Genomic DNA, 21206 nt, shown 5'->3' on the forward strand with positions numbered 1-21206 from the left:
ATCTTGTCACCAACCCTCAGAGCAGCACCACTGTACAGAGCATGGGTTCTCGCCTCGATGGTGTATCTTGAAGTTAGCAGTCTCACTTTAGCACTGGCCTTCAACAAGGTATCAGTCATGATTGCATTGCCGGTCTTGGTGCAGGCACAGTTTGCTGCCCAGGTCCCAATGTCAGTCTTCATCACACCACATGGTACTACCTATCAAACTGACTCTGCCCAATTGTGGCCTTCTTGGGTGGGCTGTCCCTCTTCATTCAGGGAAGCTTCTGTTATTTCTGCTCAGAAACCTGGGGACTCTGCAGTGTTTGCCCCCAAGGCAGTTTTGGACACTGTGTGTTCCATCAATCTGAAGGTAGGTTGCCCACCCCAGTCCCAACTAGCCTCTTCCAAGTCCCAAGTGCCAGAGGTGGCAGTCAGCCATCCTCCACCTCAAGATCAGGGACCAACACTCCTTCCTGAGGCCTAGTTAGGCACTTCACCCTACATACAGAGGGAGTCAGAGGATGCACAGGAGGCAGTACGTCCCCCACCCCCGGGTGGCTTCTTCAAATTCCTGCCCAGTCAGGACTTCTATCGTGGGCTCTCCCTGGATGGACTTACAAGGCTTTCTCTGCAGGACCTCCAGTGCAATGTGACCCTCGGCTTCAACCTCTGATGATCTGGGGGATTGGTATGCCTCCCTTGAGTTTACTGATGATACTTTCTTATTGCAATCAATCCTTCCTACAGACAGTACCTCCAGTTTCTGGTTCTGGCTCCAGTTAACAGCCTTTCCTTTTGGGCGTGCTGTGGTGCCTGGATGTTTACCCAAATATATGGTGGTGGTGATGGCAGCTTTCCTTGAGGTCTTGGGGTCCAGGTTTACCCCTACCTGGATAATTGGCTTCTATGGGGCCATTCCTGTCACCAAGTGGAAGTTCATGTCACCTTTACCAGGACACCTCTCAAGAGGTTAAGCATATAACTCAACCCTGGGAAGTCAACTCTCATTCCCACACAAAGGATTGAGTTCATCAAGGCAGTGTTCAACACCACCAGGGCCAGAGCATTTCTGCTGGAACAATGCTTCATGACATTGACCCAGATCCTGATGTTTCTTTCTGCCTTCCCAGTAACCATGGCCAGAACATGCCTCATGCTCCTGGGTGACATGGTGTATGTCATCCCATTTACCAAACTCCACCTTCATCCCATCCAGGCTTGGCTGGTGTCAACATACCATCCAGGATGGGACAGCATCATCATCCTGGTGCCCTGCCATATCATTCATGCCTGCCAGTGATGGCTGCACCCTTGATCTGTATTGGTTGGTGTTCCTCTTCATGATCCCCAGCATCCACTTTGGGTTGGGAGGCCAACCAAGGACATCTCAACGCTTAAGCAATTTGTGAATGGCAGAGGAGCTTCTCCTTCCCGTCAACATTTATGAGCTCCAAGCATTCCACCTCATGTGCCTTGCTTTTCCAACCCACATCTGGGAACAGTGCATGGCCATCATAACAGACAATCTGACTATGGTGTACTATATCAATAAACAGAATGAAGCCCAGTCATCTCCTCTGTGCTTTGAATCCCTTTGTCTGTGGGAATTATGGATAGCTCAGTCTATTCACCTGAAAGCCTCATACCTCCTGGGGATCCAGAACCAGCTGTCAGAACTCCCTAGCTGCTGTTTCTTTGCTCATGAGTGGTCCATCTGCCAGATCTCCTCACTACCTGGAGCAATCAGACATCCCCACAATGCTGCTTATTTCAGACCTGCAGCCCAAGCTCCCTAACAGACACATTCCTGATCCTTTGGCGGTCAGAACTGTTGTATGTCTTCCCCTGCCACATTTCCACTGTTTCCTGAAGTGCTTCTCAAGTGCTACAGGGACAGGGCAAATGTTATCCTGATAGTTTTAGCTTGCGCAGGCCAGCGCTGGTACCTCACCCTCCTAGAATTGTTGGTGCAGCAACCCATTCTGTTCCCCCTGTTTCTGGACCTCATCGTGCAAGACCGTGTTTGTCTCCATCACCCAGACCTTCACTCCCTTCATCTCGTGACACTGTGTCTTTGTGGATAAACCCCACTGGACAGGCTTGCTTGGAACAGGTCTGCCATATCCTCCTCAGCCATAGAAAGCTTTCCACTAGGCTTACATATCTGGCTGTGTGAAATCACTTCTCTTATTGTCATCTCCAGCATAACCTAGCACCTTTATCAGCATCTATCCCTCAGGTGCTGGAGTACTTATTATCTCAGGAGCAATAGAGCCTGGCAGCTTCCTCATTGTCAGTCCATCTGGCAGCTATTTTGGCTTTCTACCTAGCGAAGCCAGATGCTCCATTTTCACGAGCACCCTATCTGGTTGCTTCCTCAAGAGTATGGATAGATTCCACCACCTGGTTCAGTGCTCTGTACCTGCTTGGGACCTAAACCTGATCCTCATGGCACTCATGGTTCCCCCCTTTGAGCCCTTGGCCACATCTTTGTTGATCTGCCTGTCATGGAAGGTACCTTGTCTGGTTGCCATCACCTCTGCCAGATGGGTGTTGGAGCTCTGCACCCTTGCATTGGACCCCCCTTCACACTGTCTTCCTCAAAGGAAAAGGTCTAGCTCTGCTCACTTAAGCTTTCCTCCCACAAGTGATTCCACATTGGTCAGAACATTTTCCTTCATGTTCACAGGAACAAAGGCTGGAATCCCTTCATGGTAGGGAGACTCTTGCATTTTACGTTGACTGGACGAAGCCCTCTTGCAAATCTTCTAAAGTATTTGTGGCAGTGGCGGACCATATGAAGGGATTCTCAGGCTCATCACAGTGCATCTCCTCCTGGATTATGTGTGCATCTGCATGTGCTATGATCTCACCAAGGTTTCCCTGCTGCCTCACTCAGTGCATTCTACATGAGCACAGGCCTCTTTGGCTGCTGTCCTGGCTTACGTTCCTCTTAAGAAAACCAGTAAGGTCGTGATATGGTGTTTGGTGCATACCTTCATGTTGTACTGTGCCATCATGCAACAGTCTAGACGTGATGCAGCCTTTGGTACCATGGTACTTGGGTCAGCCCTGTGGTGACCCTGACTCCTTCTCCTGGGTAAGACTTGTAACTACTTTGAGTGCTTACTCATCTCTATTCTTAAGACTTCATCTACAATACGAAATAAATTCGAATTTAAGGCAGTTAGCTCGATAGCACCATGTGATGGTCTTCACTTTAAATACTATTAGCTCAGTTTAAGGAGCACTAATACTGAGATTACAATATTGTCGTTACCTGATGGGTAGAACGTCAAGCTCAAATTCAAAATTTTGATTAAAGGCCGGTATGGAAACACCACATCTTAAAATCAAATTCATTAGCCTCCAGAGGTGTCCTGTATGTAACCCACAATACCCCTCAGTGCTCCGCTCTGGCCACTGCTCTCTAGGTGCGCCAGAATTAGGTAACAGGAACACCATATTTTTCAAAATGGGACTAGGAGGCCTGTGGCTGTGGGCTCATATTTGTATGAGAGCCTGAGCAACATTGGTCTTTCTTCAGTATTAGCACTGTGAGCGCATCTACCCATTACCAATAGCTCCTGCAGGGAGTTTGTGGTTCTGTCTCTACACTTGTTATTTTTTTCTGCACTGCTTGGCGCCAGCTGCTGCCCTCCCACACTATGTGGCAAAAAGGCTGTGCTGCGGGTCGTGCTTGTATAAGAGGCTGAGAAGCTTCTCCTCAGTGGTTTACGTTTGTGCACGAACCCTGCTCCTTCCCCTGCAGGCACCATGCAGTTGGGGTCTTTCCCATGCTCAGCCACATCGCAGGGTAGCCCCCAAACCAATAAAAGGATGTGCCTGCTATTCGGTGCTGACCATTCTGCCAGGCAGCACCAAGTCCTGGCTTCCCCCGCTTTTGGGTTCTCAGGGTGTGAAAGAATTTTCGGGGCTTGCTGCCACTGGGAGGCAGTGTTGCCCAGCAGTTAAGATATTCGGGCTCTTGCAACCGCCAGGGGGAGTCTCCCCCACAACTATGATATTCAGGAGGGAAGTGTCCCCTGGTGGCTAAGATACTTGGGAACTTGCTGCCACTGGGGGGAAATCTCCCCAGGAAGCTAAGATAGCTGAGGAGACTACTTCAATTACTTGAACATGTCAATGGAACTCTGCAGCTGCAGACCACCGCACGCGCACACAGTCACACACCCCGGGCCAGATGTTTTCAGGAGCTCGCTGTCCATTGCAGACACCTGCTGCTTTGATATTTCTGTTCTATCTGACTTCATGCTTTGACCCCCCCAAAAAGCCCAGGAGAGCTGGTAAGTTGAGATTCCTGTTTCCATTATAAGTTCAATGTATGAGATTTTCACTGGCAATTTCTGTGTAATGAAGAGGGAAGACACAAATCTTTTTTCCTCGACATCTTTATCCGCTTTCTCCTAACTTTAAGAATACAGTCGAGGTCCCGGTGTTATTTTCAGGGGTCGAATACAATTGTGGGAGTGAGGGACACTCAGTGGATGGCCAGTTGAGATCACAGCCTGTGCACAGAAGCCTTATAGTGTACCGGAAAGTGAAAGATCCTCCCCCATCAGCAACTCTTTTTCAAAAATTTTCCTATCTTCTCTTTCTTTGAGCTTTTCAGGGTCCCTGTATGATTTTCAGGGATCTGATTCAAGTACAGGAGGGGGGACATTCAGTGGATGGCCAGTTGAGAATTCAGCTCCTGAAAAAAGAAATCTCTAAACTTTTTTGCCATCTATGTGGCTGCCCTACTTTTCCTTCCTTCCAATGGGAGAAATGAGCATTTTCTTACCGCAGGAGGGGAATGAGGAAAATGAAATATGGGAAGGTGATGTCAAAGACCAGCGAGCATACCCAGAATGCTACAGGGATGAGGGAACTGTGGGATAGGTTCTCAAAGTACACTACTGCAACAGTCGATGTTTGCCATTGTGCATGGCATCGACAAGTTGACTTTGTGAGGAGCACGTGGGGAGGTGAGGATAGTCAAAATCCAATGTATAAATTTCAGAGTTACAAAACTGTCCTTAATATATTTGAATGCATCTCATAGTGGAGACACAGCTTAAGAACAAATAAGTTACTCACATTCGTAGCTGTTGTTCTATCTCTTCCATATCTACCCTCCTTGCCCACTTTTGGAGTAGCTGAGAAGAAGGAACTGAGGCATGGTTGGGTTGGCAGGGTAATATATAATGTGTGGCACCAGCATCACTCCATGGGGCTCCACCGCCAACCCGACAGTAGCCAGGTAATTTTCCAGCATCACGTGCACATCTGCTAAGAATAGATACAATCAACACATTTTGATCACATCAGCAGTAGTTACACACAGCAGTACACACAGCAGTTACACATCAGCAGTAGTTACAATGGTGAGTAACTTTTTTTTCTTTCTCAGATTAGTAACAGTGCCTGGAAAGTTGACTCTTTTTTGGGTAGTTGAGAGTTACAAGAGTTTCCTGCTTTTGTAGTTAGGGGCCTGATTCTGCTAGTTCTTACTCATATGAATAATTCTTACATAAATTAGAGCCCTTGACTTCAACAGGACTGTTCATTTAAGTAAATGCCAAATAAAGGCCAAAGGATTTACCCAGAAACTCAGGTTCCATATCAGTAAGTCAAAATGTGACCAGTATCAAAAAGAGGTAAGAAAAACAAAGTAAAAATATTCAAAGCCTTTCATTTTAAATTTTTTTTAATGCTTGGGTAATGGTAGTCAATGTTCCCTTTAATCTTTTTCATGCTTGCGTGGGTTTTTTCATCTACATGTGAAATAAACATTTTATGTGCACTAAGGCATGTTCAAATGTGCATCACGAGTACAAACAGCACATGGATCTGCAGATACCTGCTAATCAACTGGGAGGCATTTGAATTTCTCACGAGTGGCCACCCATGCTCACAGCTTACAGGGAACACTGATGGTAGCTACTGTGTGGGATTGAAATCCATCTTATTCCATTTGTCCATTTGGATTTAGGAATGTAAGATTCAGCCTACAGGACAGCCTTGATCCATACATGCATCTGTACCGTGTCTGGCATTTAACTTCTCATAAAAATAATTCTAGTATTGAAAGTTAACACCTATTATGAGTAGGTATACTTTTCTTAATACCATATGGTTTTAATTTTAAAAGTTGTCTTTCTAACATAAGACTACAAAAGCCTGAAAGGCTATTTAGAGTTTTTTCAGCAATGCTGTAGCTCACATTGGTTGTGGAGCAGAAATAGTGCGGCAATTGAAACCCAGCAGCTTGCCACAGAGTGTTTGCTTACCAGCAGAAACCACCCCTCATTTTTCTCTGAATTGCATTCTTTTGTTGAGCACAGAGTAGGAAAAATATTTTGCAATTGCATAAAAGATTCAAATGTTTTTGGCCCCATTACAGTCCTACATACCTGTGTGTTACAGGTTCAACTTCCATGGTCTGGACTTCTATGTTCCAGACTTCTATACTATGGCACTATCTGTGTTCTGGCATCCCACTGGGCTGGAGCAATTGTGGGGAAGAGCCACCCTCACAACACTCCAACCACTACTCCCTCACCCTCCCAGAGCTTCCAGTGTGTTGCAAGCTCAGGGAGGTAGGAAGAAAGGAGAGAGAAAAGTGGGGATGGAGAAATGTGCAGGGAAAGACACAAGAGTGACTGTGCAGCCACATGCTCAGGGGGCAAGAGTGCACCCCCACAGACAGTGGCAGGGGTCAGAAGCACAGTCTGACTGCCATGGGGTTGTGCACTCCCATGAGGCTATGCTCCCAGGGGTCTACATACACCCCACTTCTTCACCCAAGTGCCACTCCACACAGTCAATGTCAGTCCCTCTGCTACCACCAGAGTGAAGCCCTACATCTGGCAGCACCAGCACGGACGGGGGGATGCACTCAGGGAAAGAGGCAGGATGGCTGCAGAGCCCTTCAGCCAGCAGCATGGTCTGGGAGTGCAGCCTGGCTGCTGCTGGGCTCAATGCATTCCTGCAGGGCTATGTTCCTAGCCCCGGCTGTGGGGCTCTGTTGCCACTCTGCCTGTTCTTCCAAGTGACCCCCCAGGCCTTCTTAATCACTTGCTGGCTCCTCTGCTGCTGCTGCTGCTGCAGCCGCCGAAGTCAGTGGGGTCATCATATCCCTGAGTGACATAATGGGTAATGTAGACATGGCCTTAGGTCTGAGGCTAAAGGCATTATGTTACATACTTTGGACTTCCATCTCTGATTTCAGCAGGTCAAGTATGTAGTCAAGTGCCTTTATTTTGGTTTTGTTCATGTCACTGTCATAACTTTACCTGAATGTAACATTAGGCAAGGTTCAAAGCTATACTGTAGTTTTGGGTCTAAATTCTAGCAAAGAACCATTAGAGAACCCAAACCACCGTATGTGAGAGGTAACATTTTAATGCCACAAAATCAGGGCACTAAAGGCGAGGCTGCAAATGTTCTTTGAGAAATAGGGAGGGAATAATCTTAGGTTTGGTTCAGGGCTTAGTGGATGTAAACTGCACAAATGTCTTTTGATCATACAACAACCATCGCTTGAACACAGCCACAGATTATTTGTGCTTCTCTCAGGAGTTACCTGTGTAGGGAGCCGCCACTGGCCAGAACACAGGCAGACATTAACACTTCTTCACAGCATAAACATGTTCCTCTTTGAATCCTGTTCCAGTGATTAGCCCTATTTCTGATTTTTCATATTTCCTAAACACTTTAAGGTTATGTCTACTCCAGAGAGTTTTGTTGACAAAACCAGGGGAGTGTCCATATTCCTGAGGCATTCTGTTAACTAAATTGACAGAACATGGCTCTTTTGCTAACACTGTTCTGCCACTCCCCCATGAAACAGAAGGGCTCTGTCAATAGAAAGCCAGTCTGAAAGCCTTCTGTTGACAGACAGGGCTTCCGGGACACCGGGCAGCCCTGTCTGCTGTGCTTCTGGTTGGTGGTTTTGCCAAGAGAGTGGCCAGGCAGCCTGGCTGCTCTCTGTTGATACAGCAGATTGCTCTTTCGATTGGCTCTGTTGACAGTTTGCTCTAGTGTAGACATACCTAAGATGGAGTTTTCTCAAACTGACACACAGATACAGCTGAAGAATACTTTAGGCATTAAAATTGTTGAGGATACTAAAATGATAAATTCACAATTTAAGCATAATTGGTAGCGTGACACTTTGGGAAATGGAACATTGTGCATATTTTAGAGCATTTTTACTTAAAAATATGTGATTCCATAAGGGATTGACAGTTGTATGTTACTTTTATGCAGGTATCTCTGAGCACCACGGAGGCAGCTCTTGCACTAAATAGATACATTTGTTCATCTGTGCTTCCGTTACTAACAAGATGTGCTCCCCTCTTTTCTGGAACGGAGCATTATGCTTCTCTGATTGATTCAATGCTTCACACAATATATAGACTATCCAAGGGGCGGTCCCTTACAAAAGCACAGAGAGATACTATTGAAGAATGCTTGCTTGCTGTATGCCAGTGAGTATGATGCAAGTCTGTAAATTGTTTTGTTCACTATTAGGTATTGAACAGAGCATGTTCATTGTAATAAAGTAATTTTGTTTTCTTTGAATCATATAGAATGTGAATGTAGTTTGTGGAAATACAGTAAATTATTGGAAAGTTGAAAATATATTTTTTAAAAAGATGTTGTTGGTCTTATGCTAAAGGATCATGCAGTGCACATGGATCAAAGTGGTAGCCCTGTTAGTCTGTAGCTTTGAGAACAACAAGAAGTCTTGTGGCACTTTATAGACTAACAGATATTTTGGAGCATATGCTTTCATGGGCAAAGGCACACTTCATCAGATGCATGAGTGGGTGGGGGTGGTTTCAGAGGGGTATTTAAAGAGTGGGGTCCCAGTAAGAGGGAAGGCCAGAGCTGACAAGGGCTATTCAGCAAGGTGGAAATGGCCCAGTATCAATATTACTTATCAAAAGAGGAAAAAACAAGCCAGATCAGACGGGGATGTGAGCCTTTGTCAGAGTCTAATGGGGAGATGTTAGTACCCAAAGCAGGGAAACTGCCTTTGTAAGCTGCGAGCTGTTCCCAGTCTTTGTTTAATCCATGGTTAATGGAGTCAAATTTGCAAATAAATTGCAGCTCAGAGATTTCTCTCTCCATTTGATTTTTAAATTTTTTTCGTTTCGGAACTGTCACCCTTAAATCTGCCACTGAATGTCCAGGGAGATTGAAGTGTTCCCCCACAGGAGTCTGTACATTACTGTTCCTGATGTCTGATTTATGTCCATTTATTTTTCTACAGAGAGACTGTCCAGTTTGGCCAATGTAAATTGCAGTGGGGCATTGCTGGCACATGATGGCATGTATTATATTAGTAGATGTGCAGGGAAAGGAGCCCCTGATGGCATAGTTGGTGTTAGGTCCTGTGATGATGTCACTGGTGTAGATATGAGAGCAGAGTTGGCAGCGAGGACTGTTGCAGGGGCTGGTTCCAGGCCTAGAGTCACTGGTTTGTGATTTGTAGTGTCTGGTGAGGATTTGTTTAAGGTTGGCAGGCTGTCTATAGGCGAGGACAGGCCTGCCTCCCAAGGTCTGTGAGAGTAAAAGATCATTGTTCAGGATGGGTTGCAGATCACTGATGATGCGTTGAAGAGGCCTTAGGTGAGGGCTCTATGTGATGGTCAGTGGTGTTCTCTTGTTTTCCTTGCGAGGCCTGTCTTGTAGCAGGTGGCTTCTGGGTACCCATCTGGCTCTATCAATCTGTTTCCTCACTTCCTTAGGTGGGTATTGTAGTTTGAGGAAAGCTTGGTAAAGGTGTTGTAGATGTTTGTCTCTGTCTGATGGATCAGAGCAAATGCAGTTGCACCTTAGTGCCTGGCTGTAAACAATGGATCACATAGTATGCCCTGGATGGAAACTGGAGGCGTGTAGATAAGCATTGTGGTCCGTGGGTTTTCAGTATAGAATGATATTTATGTGACCATCACTTATCTATACAGTAGTGTCCAGGAAGTGAATTTCTCGTGTGGACTGGTCTAGGCTAAGGTTGATGGTGGAGTGGAAACTGTTGAAATCACAGTGGAACTCTTCAAGAGCCTCCTTCCTATGGATCCAGATGATGAAGATGTCATCAATATAGCACAGGTAGAGGAGGGGCACTAGGGGATGAGAACTGAGAAAAGCGTTGCTCCAGGTCAGCCATAAAAATGTTGACATACTGCAGGGTCATGCAGGTGCCCATAGCAGTACCACTGATTTGAAGGTATAATTTATCCCCAAATCTGAAATAGTTGTGGGTGAAGACAAAGTCACAAAACTCCGCCACCATTTTTGCCTCGATGTCATCAGGGATAATAATCCTAACAGCTTGGAGTCCATCTTCATGTGGGATATTGGTGTAAAGGGCCTCTACATCCATGGTGGCCAGGATGGTGTTTTCAGGAAGGTCACCAATGGACTGTAGTTTTCTGAGGATTTCAGTGGTATCTCAAAGAAAGCTGGGGGTGCTGGTAGCATAGGGTCTAAGTAGAGAGTCCACATATCCAGACAATCCTGTGGTGAGGGTGCCAATGTCTGAGATGATGGACTGTCCGGGATTCCCAGGTTTATGGATCTTGGGTAGCTGGTAGAATAAACCTGGTTTGGATTCAAGGGGTGTGTCTGTGTAAACCTGTCCCTGTGTTGTTATAGGGATGGCCTTGAGCAGACGCTGTAGTGTCTTTGTGTATTCCTCAGTGGGAGCCTCGGACAGGGGCCCGTAGAATGTAGTATTGGAGAGTTGCCTGGCAGCCTCCTTTTGGTAGTCTGTCCTATTCATGATGACAACAGCGCCTCCCTTGTCAGCCTCTTGGATGACAATGTCGGAGTTGTTTCTGAGGCTGTTGATGGCATTGCATTCTGCACGGCTGAGGTTATGGGGTAAGCAATGCCGCTTTTTCACAATTTCTGCCTGTGCACCCTGGTGGAAGCAGTCTATGTATCGTTCCAGTTTGTCATTTCAACCATCGGGGGAGTCCATGGCAGGCCAGTCCTCACCTATAGACAGCCTGCCAACTTTAAACAAATCCTCACCAGCAACTACAAATCACAAACCAGTGACTCTAGGCCTGGAACCAGCCCCTGCAACTGTCCTGGCTGCCAACTCTGCTCACATATTTACACCAATGATATCATCACAGAACCTAACACCAAACTGTACCATCAGGGGCTCCTTTACCTGCACATCTAGGCTACATCTACACAAGCCAAAAACTTTGAAATGGCCATGCAAATGGCTATTTCAAAGTTTACTAAAGAAGTGCTCAAATACATATATTAGCATGCAGGCGGCTGCAGCACTTCGAAATTGACGCATCTCACCACTGTGCGGCTCGTCCACATGGGGCTCCTTTTTGAAAGGACCCCATCTACTTCGAAGTACTTCAAAGTAGCTGGGGTCTTTTCGAAGAGGAGCCCTGTCTGAAGGAGCCGCGTCAATTTCAAAGTGCCGCAGCTGCCTGCATGCTAATGAGGCGCTGAATATGTATTTCAGCCCTTCATTAGTAAACTTCGAAATGGCCATTTGCATGGCCATTTCAAAGTTTTTGGCTAGTGTAGACACGGCCCCACTAATATAATATATGCCATCATGTGCCAACAATGCCCCACTGCAATTTATATTGGCCAAACTGGACAGTCTCTCTGTAAAAGAATAAATGGACATAAATCAGACATCAGGAACGATAATGTACAGAAGCCTGTGGGGGAACACTTCAATCTCCCTGGACATTCAGTGGCAGATTTAAGGGTGACAGTTCTGAAACAAAAAATTTTAAAAATCAAATGGAGAGAGAAATCTCTGAGCTGCAATTTGTTTCCAAATTTGACTCCATTAACCATGGATGAAACAAAGCCTGGGAATGGCTTGCAGCTTACAAAGGCAGATTCCCTGCTTTGGGTGCTAATTGCTCCCAATTAGACTCTGACAAAGGCTCACATCCCCCTGTCTCATCTGACTTGCTTTTTGATCAGTACTGTTGATACTGGGCCATTTCCACCTTGCTGAATAGCCCTTGTCAGCTCTGGCCCTCCCTCTTACTGGGACCCCACTCTTTAAATACCCCTCTGAAACCACCCCCACCCACTCATGCATCTGATGAAGTGTGTCTTTGCCCATGAAAGCTTATGCTCCAAAATATCTGTTAGTCTATAAGGTGCCACAAGACTTCTTGTTGTTCACAATGCACATGATTTGGCTTTGCTACAAACCACAAAAGGTTTTTAATGTTTTTTTTAAACCAGCCCCTTGTTTAGCAGAAATACCTTCATAATTCTAATTAGAGGGGATTTATTTCAGTATTGGCTATGGAACCCTGGTTGCTCCCATTTATTCCTAGAGCTTCTTACTCTCAAACATCATGAAATTTGTTTGATTCAAAAGTAACATGTCTTCCAGCTTTGTTCCTTCATATCCTCAAACCACGATGTGGGTGAAGTTTTGCAAAATAGTTTAAATTGTGTATTTTCACATTTCGTCTAGTAAAATATAAGAATCTCCTTAAATCAATGAAAGCACATTTGTCAATATTAAATCCACTCACTTTTTGTTGTATTTTAAAGGGTTGTACTGTATGACAATAAATTAACTTCTGGTCTCTCAGAATTGGACCTTATTAATAAAAATTGCTGTCAATGGTTTTAATATCTGGCAAATATAGTGCTAGTGAATATCTTAAGAACAGTGTACTTTCAGAATCACAGCCAATTAAAGCTTCAAAAGCAGTGGAAATGTCACATTTCCATGTTAAGAGACAAGAGCCAGGAGACTGGGACCCTTCATGAGCACTCGTGTATGTCGCACAGCCTGGTGTTCACTCATCACTAGAACTAGTGGGAAAATTTGTCACATTTAAAAATATCACTAAAAATGTGTGGGGTGGGAGGGGAGAGGAAATGGCACCACCTTTTCCATTAACCATTTTTCTATGTTTTTAACCAGCTTTGATCTTCACATTGGAACATGGAACAGGGAGATGTATGCATAGTTTGCAGTAGCAGCTGATCCATGCTGTCCATGGATCCACAAAACCAAAGCTCTGAGGAGGGGTGGGAATTAGCAGGCCACTTTTCTTTCCCCCCATGACCATGAGTAGCAGCTTATCTGTCCATTGTTCACTTATATGTAAGGGCAATGAAGTTTGCGCCTCATCCCTGTGGTTTTCTAATGTGCTTTTTCCTGAGCCATCAACCAGTTTCCTCAGGCTGTGAATTGATTTCTAGGATTCAGTCCATTGAAATTAAATATGGAAAAAATATCTTAGTTCATTTAGTCAATCTCGCTTCCAATTCAGCTTTGTTTCTGGTAATTATATCACATTTCCTGGAGCAGTTTCAGTCCATATGGCTTTCACCACTCTGACTAGAGTACTATTTCATATCCCTGTAGATTCATAGCTTACTCTTAGAACAGCGTTCTTTTCATTTAGCGTAGCTTTTCCACTTGGCCTGCTGCAGCCCCTTGAAGAATTCTGAAAAATCCAGTTCTGTCCTTTCTGCCAAAATATGACCAGACCCTGCACAGAGGGGGTGGAAGTAGTGTGTATTTCTACATTAAATCCTCCCCTGCATGGACCAAGCACTCTGTGATTCATTGTTTTACTGAGCATCTTAAATGAGTAACTTGGATTCCAACTGAGTATTGTAATTTCACTGAAATATATGTATTTTATTCAGTTATTAATTTCTTTTTTAAATTACAGCCATTTGCGTCCTTCTATGCTACAGCAGCTATTACGACGTCTTGTTTTTGACGTGCCCTTACTTAATCAATACTGTAAAATGCCACTGAAGGTAAATATTTTTCCAGTTAATACATGTTCATTCAATAGAAAATGTATTCCAAAATAACCTGTCCTCCCCATGGGGTTTGGGGTTTTTTGAGAGTGGTGGTAATGACATTAAAGAATCCTAAACATAGTGAAATGATTTATATTGTGGTAAAAATTTATTAAATGTAACTGACAAATACATTCTCAAATGTTTCCCTTGCAAGAACAGTCTAGCATATCTTGGTTGTGTGACTTTGCTCAAGGAACTGTCACCTTTTCTGTTACTTAACATAAATGCACAATTGAAAGTGGTAGTTAAAAGCTAGGGCTACGTCTACACTAGTCCAAATCTTCAAAATGGCCATGCAAAACGCCATTTCGAAGATGACTAATGATGCACTGAAATGCATGTTCAGTGCCTCATTAGCATGCCGGCGGCCCCGGCTCTTTGAAATTGCCGCTTTTCACTGCTGTGTGGCTTGTCCATATTGTGATCCTTTTCAAAGACCCCGGGAACTTTGAAATCCCCTTATTCCTGACAGCAGATAGGAATAAGGGCATTTCAAAGTTGACAGGGTCGTTTCAAAAAGAATCCCCATCTGGATGAGCTGCGTGGCAGTGAAAAGTGGCAATTTCGAGGGTCCGCGGCCGGTGGCATATTAATGAGGCGATGAAGATGCATTTTAGTGCCCCATTAGCAATCTTCAAAAAGGATATTTACATGGCCCTTTTGAAGACTTGGGCTAGTGTAGGCACAGCCTAGGTATTACTCTGCCTTCCCCTACCTAATTTGTAATGAGTCTGCATAGAATACGTACACTACCAAAGTGTTTGTGGTTAAAGTGTGTATATGTAATATATATTTAAAAAAAAAAAAAACTCCTTTGACCTGAAGGAGCATTATTGAGCACTACAAAGGCAGGCCTTGATAGTCTTCTTTCTTTCCCTCTTCCCCCCCACCTTATTACACAGTGAAATGATCACAAAGCTACTAAGTAGAGCTAATTATCAATTTTCCAATGGAGCATTTTCTTTCAGAAAATACCAATTAAATGAAATTAACATGCACCAAGGGAACATGTCAATTTTGTCAAATCTGCTGCTGGAAAGCAGAGTGCAGAACCAGAGCTGCTCGTGTTCTGAGCAGCTCAAACAGCTTCATCACTTTTGTTTGGAAAAATCAAAATGAAGCATTGTTTTGATTTTTTTCTGTATGAAATTTCAGAATTCCCACTCTGTAAGAACCTTTGAAAGTTGTAGTTTTTGTTCAACAACTGCAAAATTTCAAAATTTTCCATACAATGGAATTTCTGGCTGTTAACCAGCCCTACTAATAAGTGATTAAGATCAGTTTCTGATCTAGAGTTAAGTGCTAATCATGCACGCTATCCCACCAGACAGGATATTACGTACTTTCAGTGCAATAGCTGTTCCATGGACTGTTTCACAGCTGATGAAAAATGCAGAGTCATGCGAAATTATGAATCAAAGCCATTTTCCCAATGTTTTATACCACCTGCCCTGGCTTGAATTAAATTGAGACCACCAAATGTGTTTTGCTTGCAGTTGTTGAGCTGATTGAAAATTTCTAAATAACCATAAAGCAGGAAAAAGACCCACTTAGACAAAATGTACCCTCAGACAATTCCTTTATTGTCCCTTTTGGACTTCTATTTATTTATTTAACCTCATTTATATTTTTAATATATTTATTTATTTATTTAATGTCATTTTTATTTGTTTACAATTCATACAAATTAGTGCAGTCTAAGAACTGCTAGTCAACGTGCTGCTCACCATAGCTGTTCAGAGCTTTACAGAAACTGCCAGAGTAGAACTCAGTTACATCTGCCTCAAAAGAACAGGCCCCCACTGATAAATAAGAGAAAAATACAAATTTCCATATGATTCCAGCAATAAGGCACTTTTACAGGTTGAACTTCTCTTGTCCAGTTCACTCTTGTCTGGCAATTTCCGTAATCCAGTTTCTGGTTTTAGTTAGCCAGGCAACCCCTTATCTTGAGTATGGATGAGTTTCCTGAGATCCCATAAAGTTTGTTTACAGCCACCGGTCCTGGCTCTTAGTGTTCTGTGCTGTTGTTTAGCTGTAATTTGCACCAAGCCATTTATGCAGTTACTGATACCTTTCCTACGGAGTGCCTGCACTGGGCATCCACCCTAGACTTAAATAATGAGATCTGACATATGGCCTACCTCACATCATGCCAAGCGTGAACAAAGTCCTTCCTGAAATCCACTGCAGGGAAGGTGAAAAAAGCCCCCACTGCACCCAAGCCGATATGTAGATATGGGAAAAATTCCTTCCCAGCTTCCCTAAAAAAAGAGATGGCTAATGTAATCCTCACACCAGATATTGGCCAAATCAGGTATTCTACCACCTAAAGTGGGCAGTGTGGGTCCTGCCTCAGCTTTTGTCTGTGTAAAAGGAGTCTCCCTTCACTGCTGCTCCTTTTCAAACAGATGATGTACTACACACCTACGTAGGTCTTGTTCTTTATCATGGATGACAATGGTTCAACTCCTCATAACCAATTTATTTAGTATCCATAAGAAGCATGGACAGGTTTTGCGTAACTGTACTTTTTTTTAATCTACATAGCTTCTAACAAATCATTATGAGCAGTGCTGGAAATATTACTGCCTGCCTTCTGGAATGGGAAGTTATGGAATTGCAGCTGAAGAAGAGTTACATTTGACTGAGAAACTTTTCTGGGGAATTTTTGATTCCCTGTCTCATAAGGTAATGATGATCAATCACATTAAACATTGTAATAGACATGATAGCATAATTATGATGGGGATGCAGTGTACAAAAAGTGCTTGTTTTAACTCTGCTATCACTTAGTACAGTGTTGACAATGAGTGCTTCTAACCAGATTAATATGCAGTTGAATGCTTGACCACACACCCCTTCTAAAATGAATGCTTAATTACCAATGGCTCTATTCAGACAAACATAAACCTTATGGATATTTTAGCTTAGTACAGCAATAACCCTGTAGGTGGCAAAATTTCTCACCATCACAAACTGACTACTTCCTCCAACTATTGTTGTTGTTATTATTATTACTAATTAATTTTTACAAATATTTTATTTAGATTTTACCATAAAGCTGCCTCTGGAAGATGATTATATGATATTATCATTTATATGGTATAGAAAGGCCTATTATTGTGAAGGAAGCACAGATTTCATTACACATATGAGGGCTCCCAAGTTTCCACGTCCTGATTTCTTCATCCTAATGTGTATATCAGGGGTCAACAACCTTTCTGAGGCAAAGTGCTGAAATTTGACCTTTTGACCTCTACGTACCATCCAAGTGCTGGTCATACTTATTCAAACCACTGATAATCTTACCTACAACAACTTCATTAATAAATACATTAAGAAGCAGAGCTTTACCATTTAGGTGGTGGTTGGCAGCATTAGTTGGTCTTTTGTTAATCCACAGGTGGCATGGCTGTGAGCAAGCTCCCAGCTGCATGGGGGAGAAAGGGTGGGGCTGAGCTCCTACCTTGCATGCTGGTGAAAATCAGCTCACATGCCTCCCTTGGCATGCATGCTGGAAGGTTGCTGACCCCGGTGTATATGATTTAATTGGAGGCAATAGAATCTGCCTCAAACATTGACATAAACAACTAAACCCATGGTAAACTTATATTGTTACCGCTATCTTTCCAGACCCACAAAAAAAAGGGTTTTCTACAGTTTGGTTGGATCCTCATTGACTCAGCTGCCAAAAAAGTCCCATTCTAGACAGCAAACATTAGTGCCCAATCTATGGTAGTTCCTTCACTAGTACTGTCATTAGTAGCAGTGCAAATGTGAGAAATCGCTCTAAAATTGCCAGGGTAGGATGTATTGCTTCATTCTTCTCTCTTAACAGGCATCTGCAGATTTTAAATGTTGATGGTCTCTAACTGCTTTGATGATGTAATCTGTTGTGACCTCATTCCTATCTATTTTCCAGTATACCACATAGAATTAGACATGTCTTTCAGGCAGAGCAAGCATCGGAAAAATCTTTTTAGCACCTCAACTCCTGGGTTTACCAAGGTGCCATCTACAATGCAACCATGTAATATTGACAGCCAGAATTCTCCATGAACCTCAGAATAGTCCTTTTCTTCAACTTTTTTTTTTAAAAGCCACATGTCAACATCAGTAACCATTCAAGTTTGTAGCATTATGTAGCATCACTCTTTTTCATTACTGAGAAAATGAAAGGCCTTCCACTGCAGAAGTTTTATCTGTAAGTTCCTAAATTTTCCTAAATGTAAGCTTTACCTTCCTTATTCCATCCTCATTTGGTGCCTATGCGCTAATGGCAGGAAGGTGATCAAACTATAAGTAGGGACCACGTCCATGCTGTCTTAACAAAAGTATACATTAACAATACTTAGCTATTTCCTAGTGCTTTTCATCTGCAGCTCTCAAAGCACTTTACAAAGGAGGTCAGTATCATTATCTCCATTTTATAGTTGATAAATCTGAGGCACAGATTTGCAAAGTGGTTTGTCCAGGGTCACCCAGCAGGCCAGAAGCAGAGTGGGGAACAAAACCAAGATTTTCTTGGTCCGAAGCCCATGCTGTATGTACTAGGCCACCCTGCCTTAAAAAGATAGCTAAAAGATACTAAATGTGCATCATATCAGGTTGCAGAAAATAGGTTCCTCATATAAAATGTAAGCTCTCTCTCTAAAATTTGGGTTAGAAGAGAGAATGTGCTAATTCATCTCCAGTTGATAAAAGTTTGGAAATATATGGAATGTTTTTGTCATGGCAGAAGTCAGCTACTTTTGATCCATGTGATTTAAGGAGAACACTGTTTAGGGAGAGTGCAGAAGAGCTGGCAAATTATTAAGCATTTCCAGTAGGTTTTGAAAATTCTATAAATGTTGAAGCTATTTTTTTGTGGATAGTCAAGATTTACCTGAACAGCCTGGCAGAGTCTGAAAATATTTGATGTAGGTCTTTCAGGTCCATGGACAATTTAAGGCTTAAGCATGTAAAAGAATTGTGTAAAATTTAGTTTGAATAGAGCCTTTAAAAATGCATCCCTTTCTGCACTGGACTGTACACCTTTTTGCTGGCATGAGTTGCTGCTATGCGCTTGACTTTATAATCTTCTTCATTATTTGACTGCATCTTCTAATTCTGCTCCGTATGGCTGTCTTGCTTTCACTAACATTTTGCATGTTTTTCGATTGAACTTTCCCATAAGTTCTTATCTCTCCTGCAGAAGTATGATCCAGACCTCTTCCGAATGGCCTTGCCTTGTCTAAGTGCTATAGCTGGGGCTTTGCCTCCAGATTATATAGATACCAGAATAAGAGTGACTTTGAAAAAGCAAGCTTCAGTGGATCCGGAGGGAAACTTTGATCCCAAACCTATCAACACAGTCAAGTGAGTCATGGTAACCGTAGAGGTTTTTCAAATGTCTCTTGTGCTACTTATTTCCTTTTCTCTTCCTTTTGCTAAAGAGAATAGACTGGCAGCTGACTTCTTAAATGATACCAGTGCCCCAGAGTATGTCTTTGCTGCCTGGAATCTTGACCTGCTCATGGTCAACTTTCCAAAGTTCAATTTCATGTGTTAGTGGGGATGCATAAAATCAAACTATCAGGGGTCAACAACCGACCCCTGTACTCATCAATCTCATGGGAAGTAAGGGAGATCAATGGAAGAGGTAAGTCAATTACACCTACACAATTGCAATAGCTGGAATTGCATGTCTACAACTGACTTTAAGGTCTAGTGTAGATCTGGCCCTTCATAGGTAATGTGAGAACCTTACTCCCTCCTGTAAGACACCAAATATGCCTCCTCTGCAACTTATATTTAGAAAGTGTATACCACTTTATATCCTCAGTCCTGGATGACTACCAAAATGCTCAGCTTACAGGGAATACTGGCTAGGGGTGATTAATTCTGAAATCTGGCTGGTATTCCAAGAGAGTGACCTAATCAGCATCTATATGCTACTCTGGACTGTGTCTATCTTTGTATCCTGTTGAAGCTGTTCCACTTTGTATCAATATTTAATTATTCATTAAATTAGAGTGTGTGTGTGAAACAGCATTTGACTGTATGGCCTAGTGGCAAGGTCACTCACCTGGGATATGGAAGAGCCTGGTTTGAATTCCACTTTGTCTGCTTTGGAATAAGGACTTGAGTGGAGGTTGCACAAGACAGCGTCCTACCCCTGTCCCAGGTTTTGTCTGTTCCAAGCAGGTCATTCATCTTAAGGAGTTCCACTTTATATAAATACTTAAATATATTTTGGAGCAGCGACTTGAACCTAGCTTTCCCACATCCCAACTAAGAATGCTAACCAGCATGCTTAGAGTCAGTCTCTCACTTTTCCTTTCTTTCTTGATCTTGGACCTCAAGACTGGTTGGTTAACAAAGAGGAGTAGTTTTAACAAGTGAGACTTCGAGAGTCCTACCCGAGAATGGGCGGGAATGAAGTCCTTAGCCTCTGTTTGCCTGAAGCTGTGAATGGGCAACAGGGTGGTGATTAGCTAAAACAACAAGGAGCCCTTAAACACTAACAGATTTATTTGGGTGTAAGCTTTCACGAGTAAAAATCACTTTATCAAATGTGCATCTGACGAAATGGCTTTACCGACAAAAGCTTATGTTCCAGACTCCCTCAGCCAGCTTTTCAGTGGTGCCCAGCCCATGCTGCCTGAGGCTCTGGCAGCAGTTTAAAGGGCTGGAGCTCTGACTGCTTCCGTTAGCTCTAGGCCTTTTAAATTGCCAGACCATGAGGCAGCTGCCCCTTCCTTCACTCTAGGTAGCAGCCCTGCTCAGGGCTCTGAATTCCACTGTGCTGCAGGGTGCCAACATCAAAGTCCTCTCTCGGAATCTAGTCATTTGAGTGTGAAATCCAAATTGAAATATTCTGGTTATGTACTTCGATAATACTCTTTTGTTTCTCTCATGATATAGAGGAGTAAACTATGCTTACAAATATGAGATGTCTCAAGGCTACTAAAATCTCAGCGATCAATATTTATTAGTCTATTGCCATCGCATGACAAAATCTTTCTTCTGTGTGAATTTGTCCTGTGTAATTATAAATCTGACGTGTCATAGTAAATAAGCTCTTTTAAATCATTATATACCAGACAGAAGTAGGGTGTTCCTAGCAATACTGTGGCATTCTCAAAAGTACAAATTTCTAGTAAGTTTTATGCAGCAACTGAAAGTTGATATTAGTTCATTAAGATGAACATTTTTCCTCCTCAAGGAACATATCAAAATGTTCATCCTAGTAGTATTGTACTAACAACCAAAAGGAATGAAAGAAAAATCTTTACAGCATGGCTTAGCAGATGAATTTCCTCTTAGTACAGTTCTTAAATGCTCCAATGTTCACGCATTTGCAGAAACACAGTAATTTCA

At 43.1% G+C, this 21206-nt stretch overlaps 1 protein-coding gene across 1 annotated transcript in view; it reads left to right on the top strand.

The window, feature by feature from the left end:
* RYR3 (ryanodine receptor 3) overlaps positions 1–21206 on the top strand; it is a 572218-nt gene that overhangs the window by 380676 nt on the left and 170336 nt on the right. Inside the window, exons 49-52 of the mRNA XM_074996957.1 lie at positions 8259–8479; positions 13703–13793; positions 16392–16532; positions 19039–19202. Of these exons, the coding sequence (XP_074853058.1) occupies positions 8259–8479; positions 13703–13793; positions 16392–16532; positions 19039–19202 (617 nt within the window). The remainder of the gene's footprint in view (positions 1–8258; positions 8480–13702; positions 13794–16391; positions 16533–19038; positions 19203–21206) is intronic.

This window comes from Carettochelys insculpta, chromosome 6 (genome assembly GCF_033958435.1).
Source record: "Carettochelys insculpta isolate YL-2023 chromosome 6, ASM3395843v1, whole genome shotgun sequence".
In the NCBI taxonomy this organism is placed as follows: Eukaryota; Metazoa; Chordata; order Testudines; family Carettochelyidae; genus Carettochelys; species Carettochelys insculpta.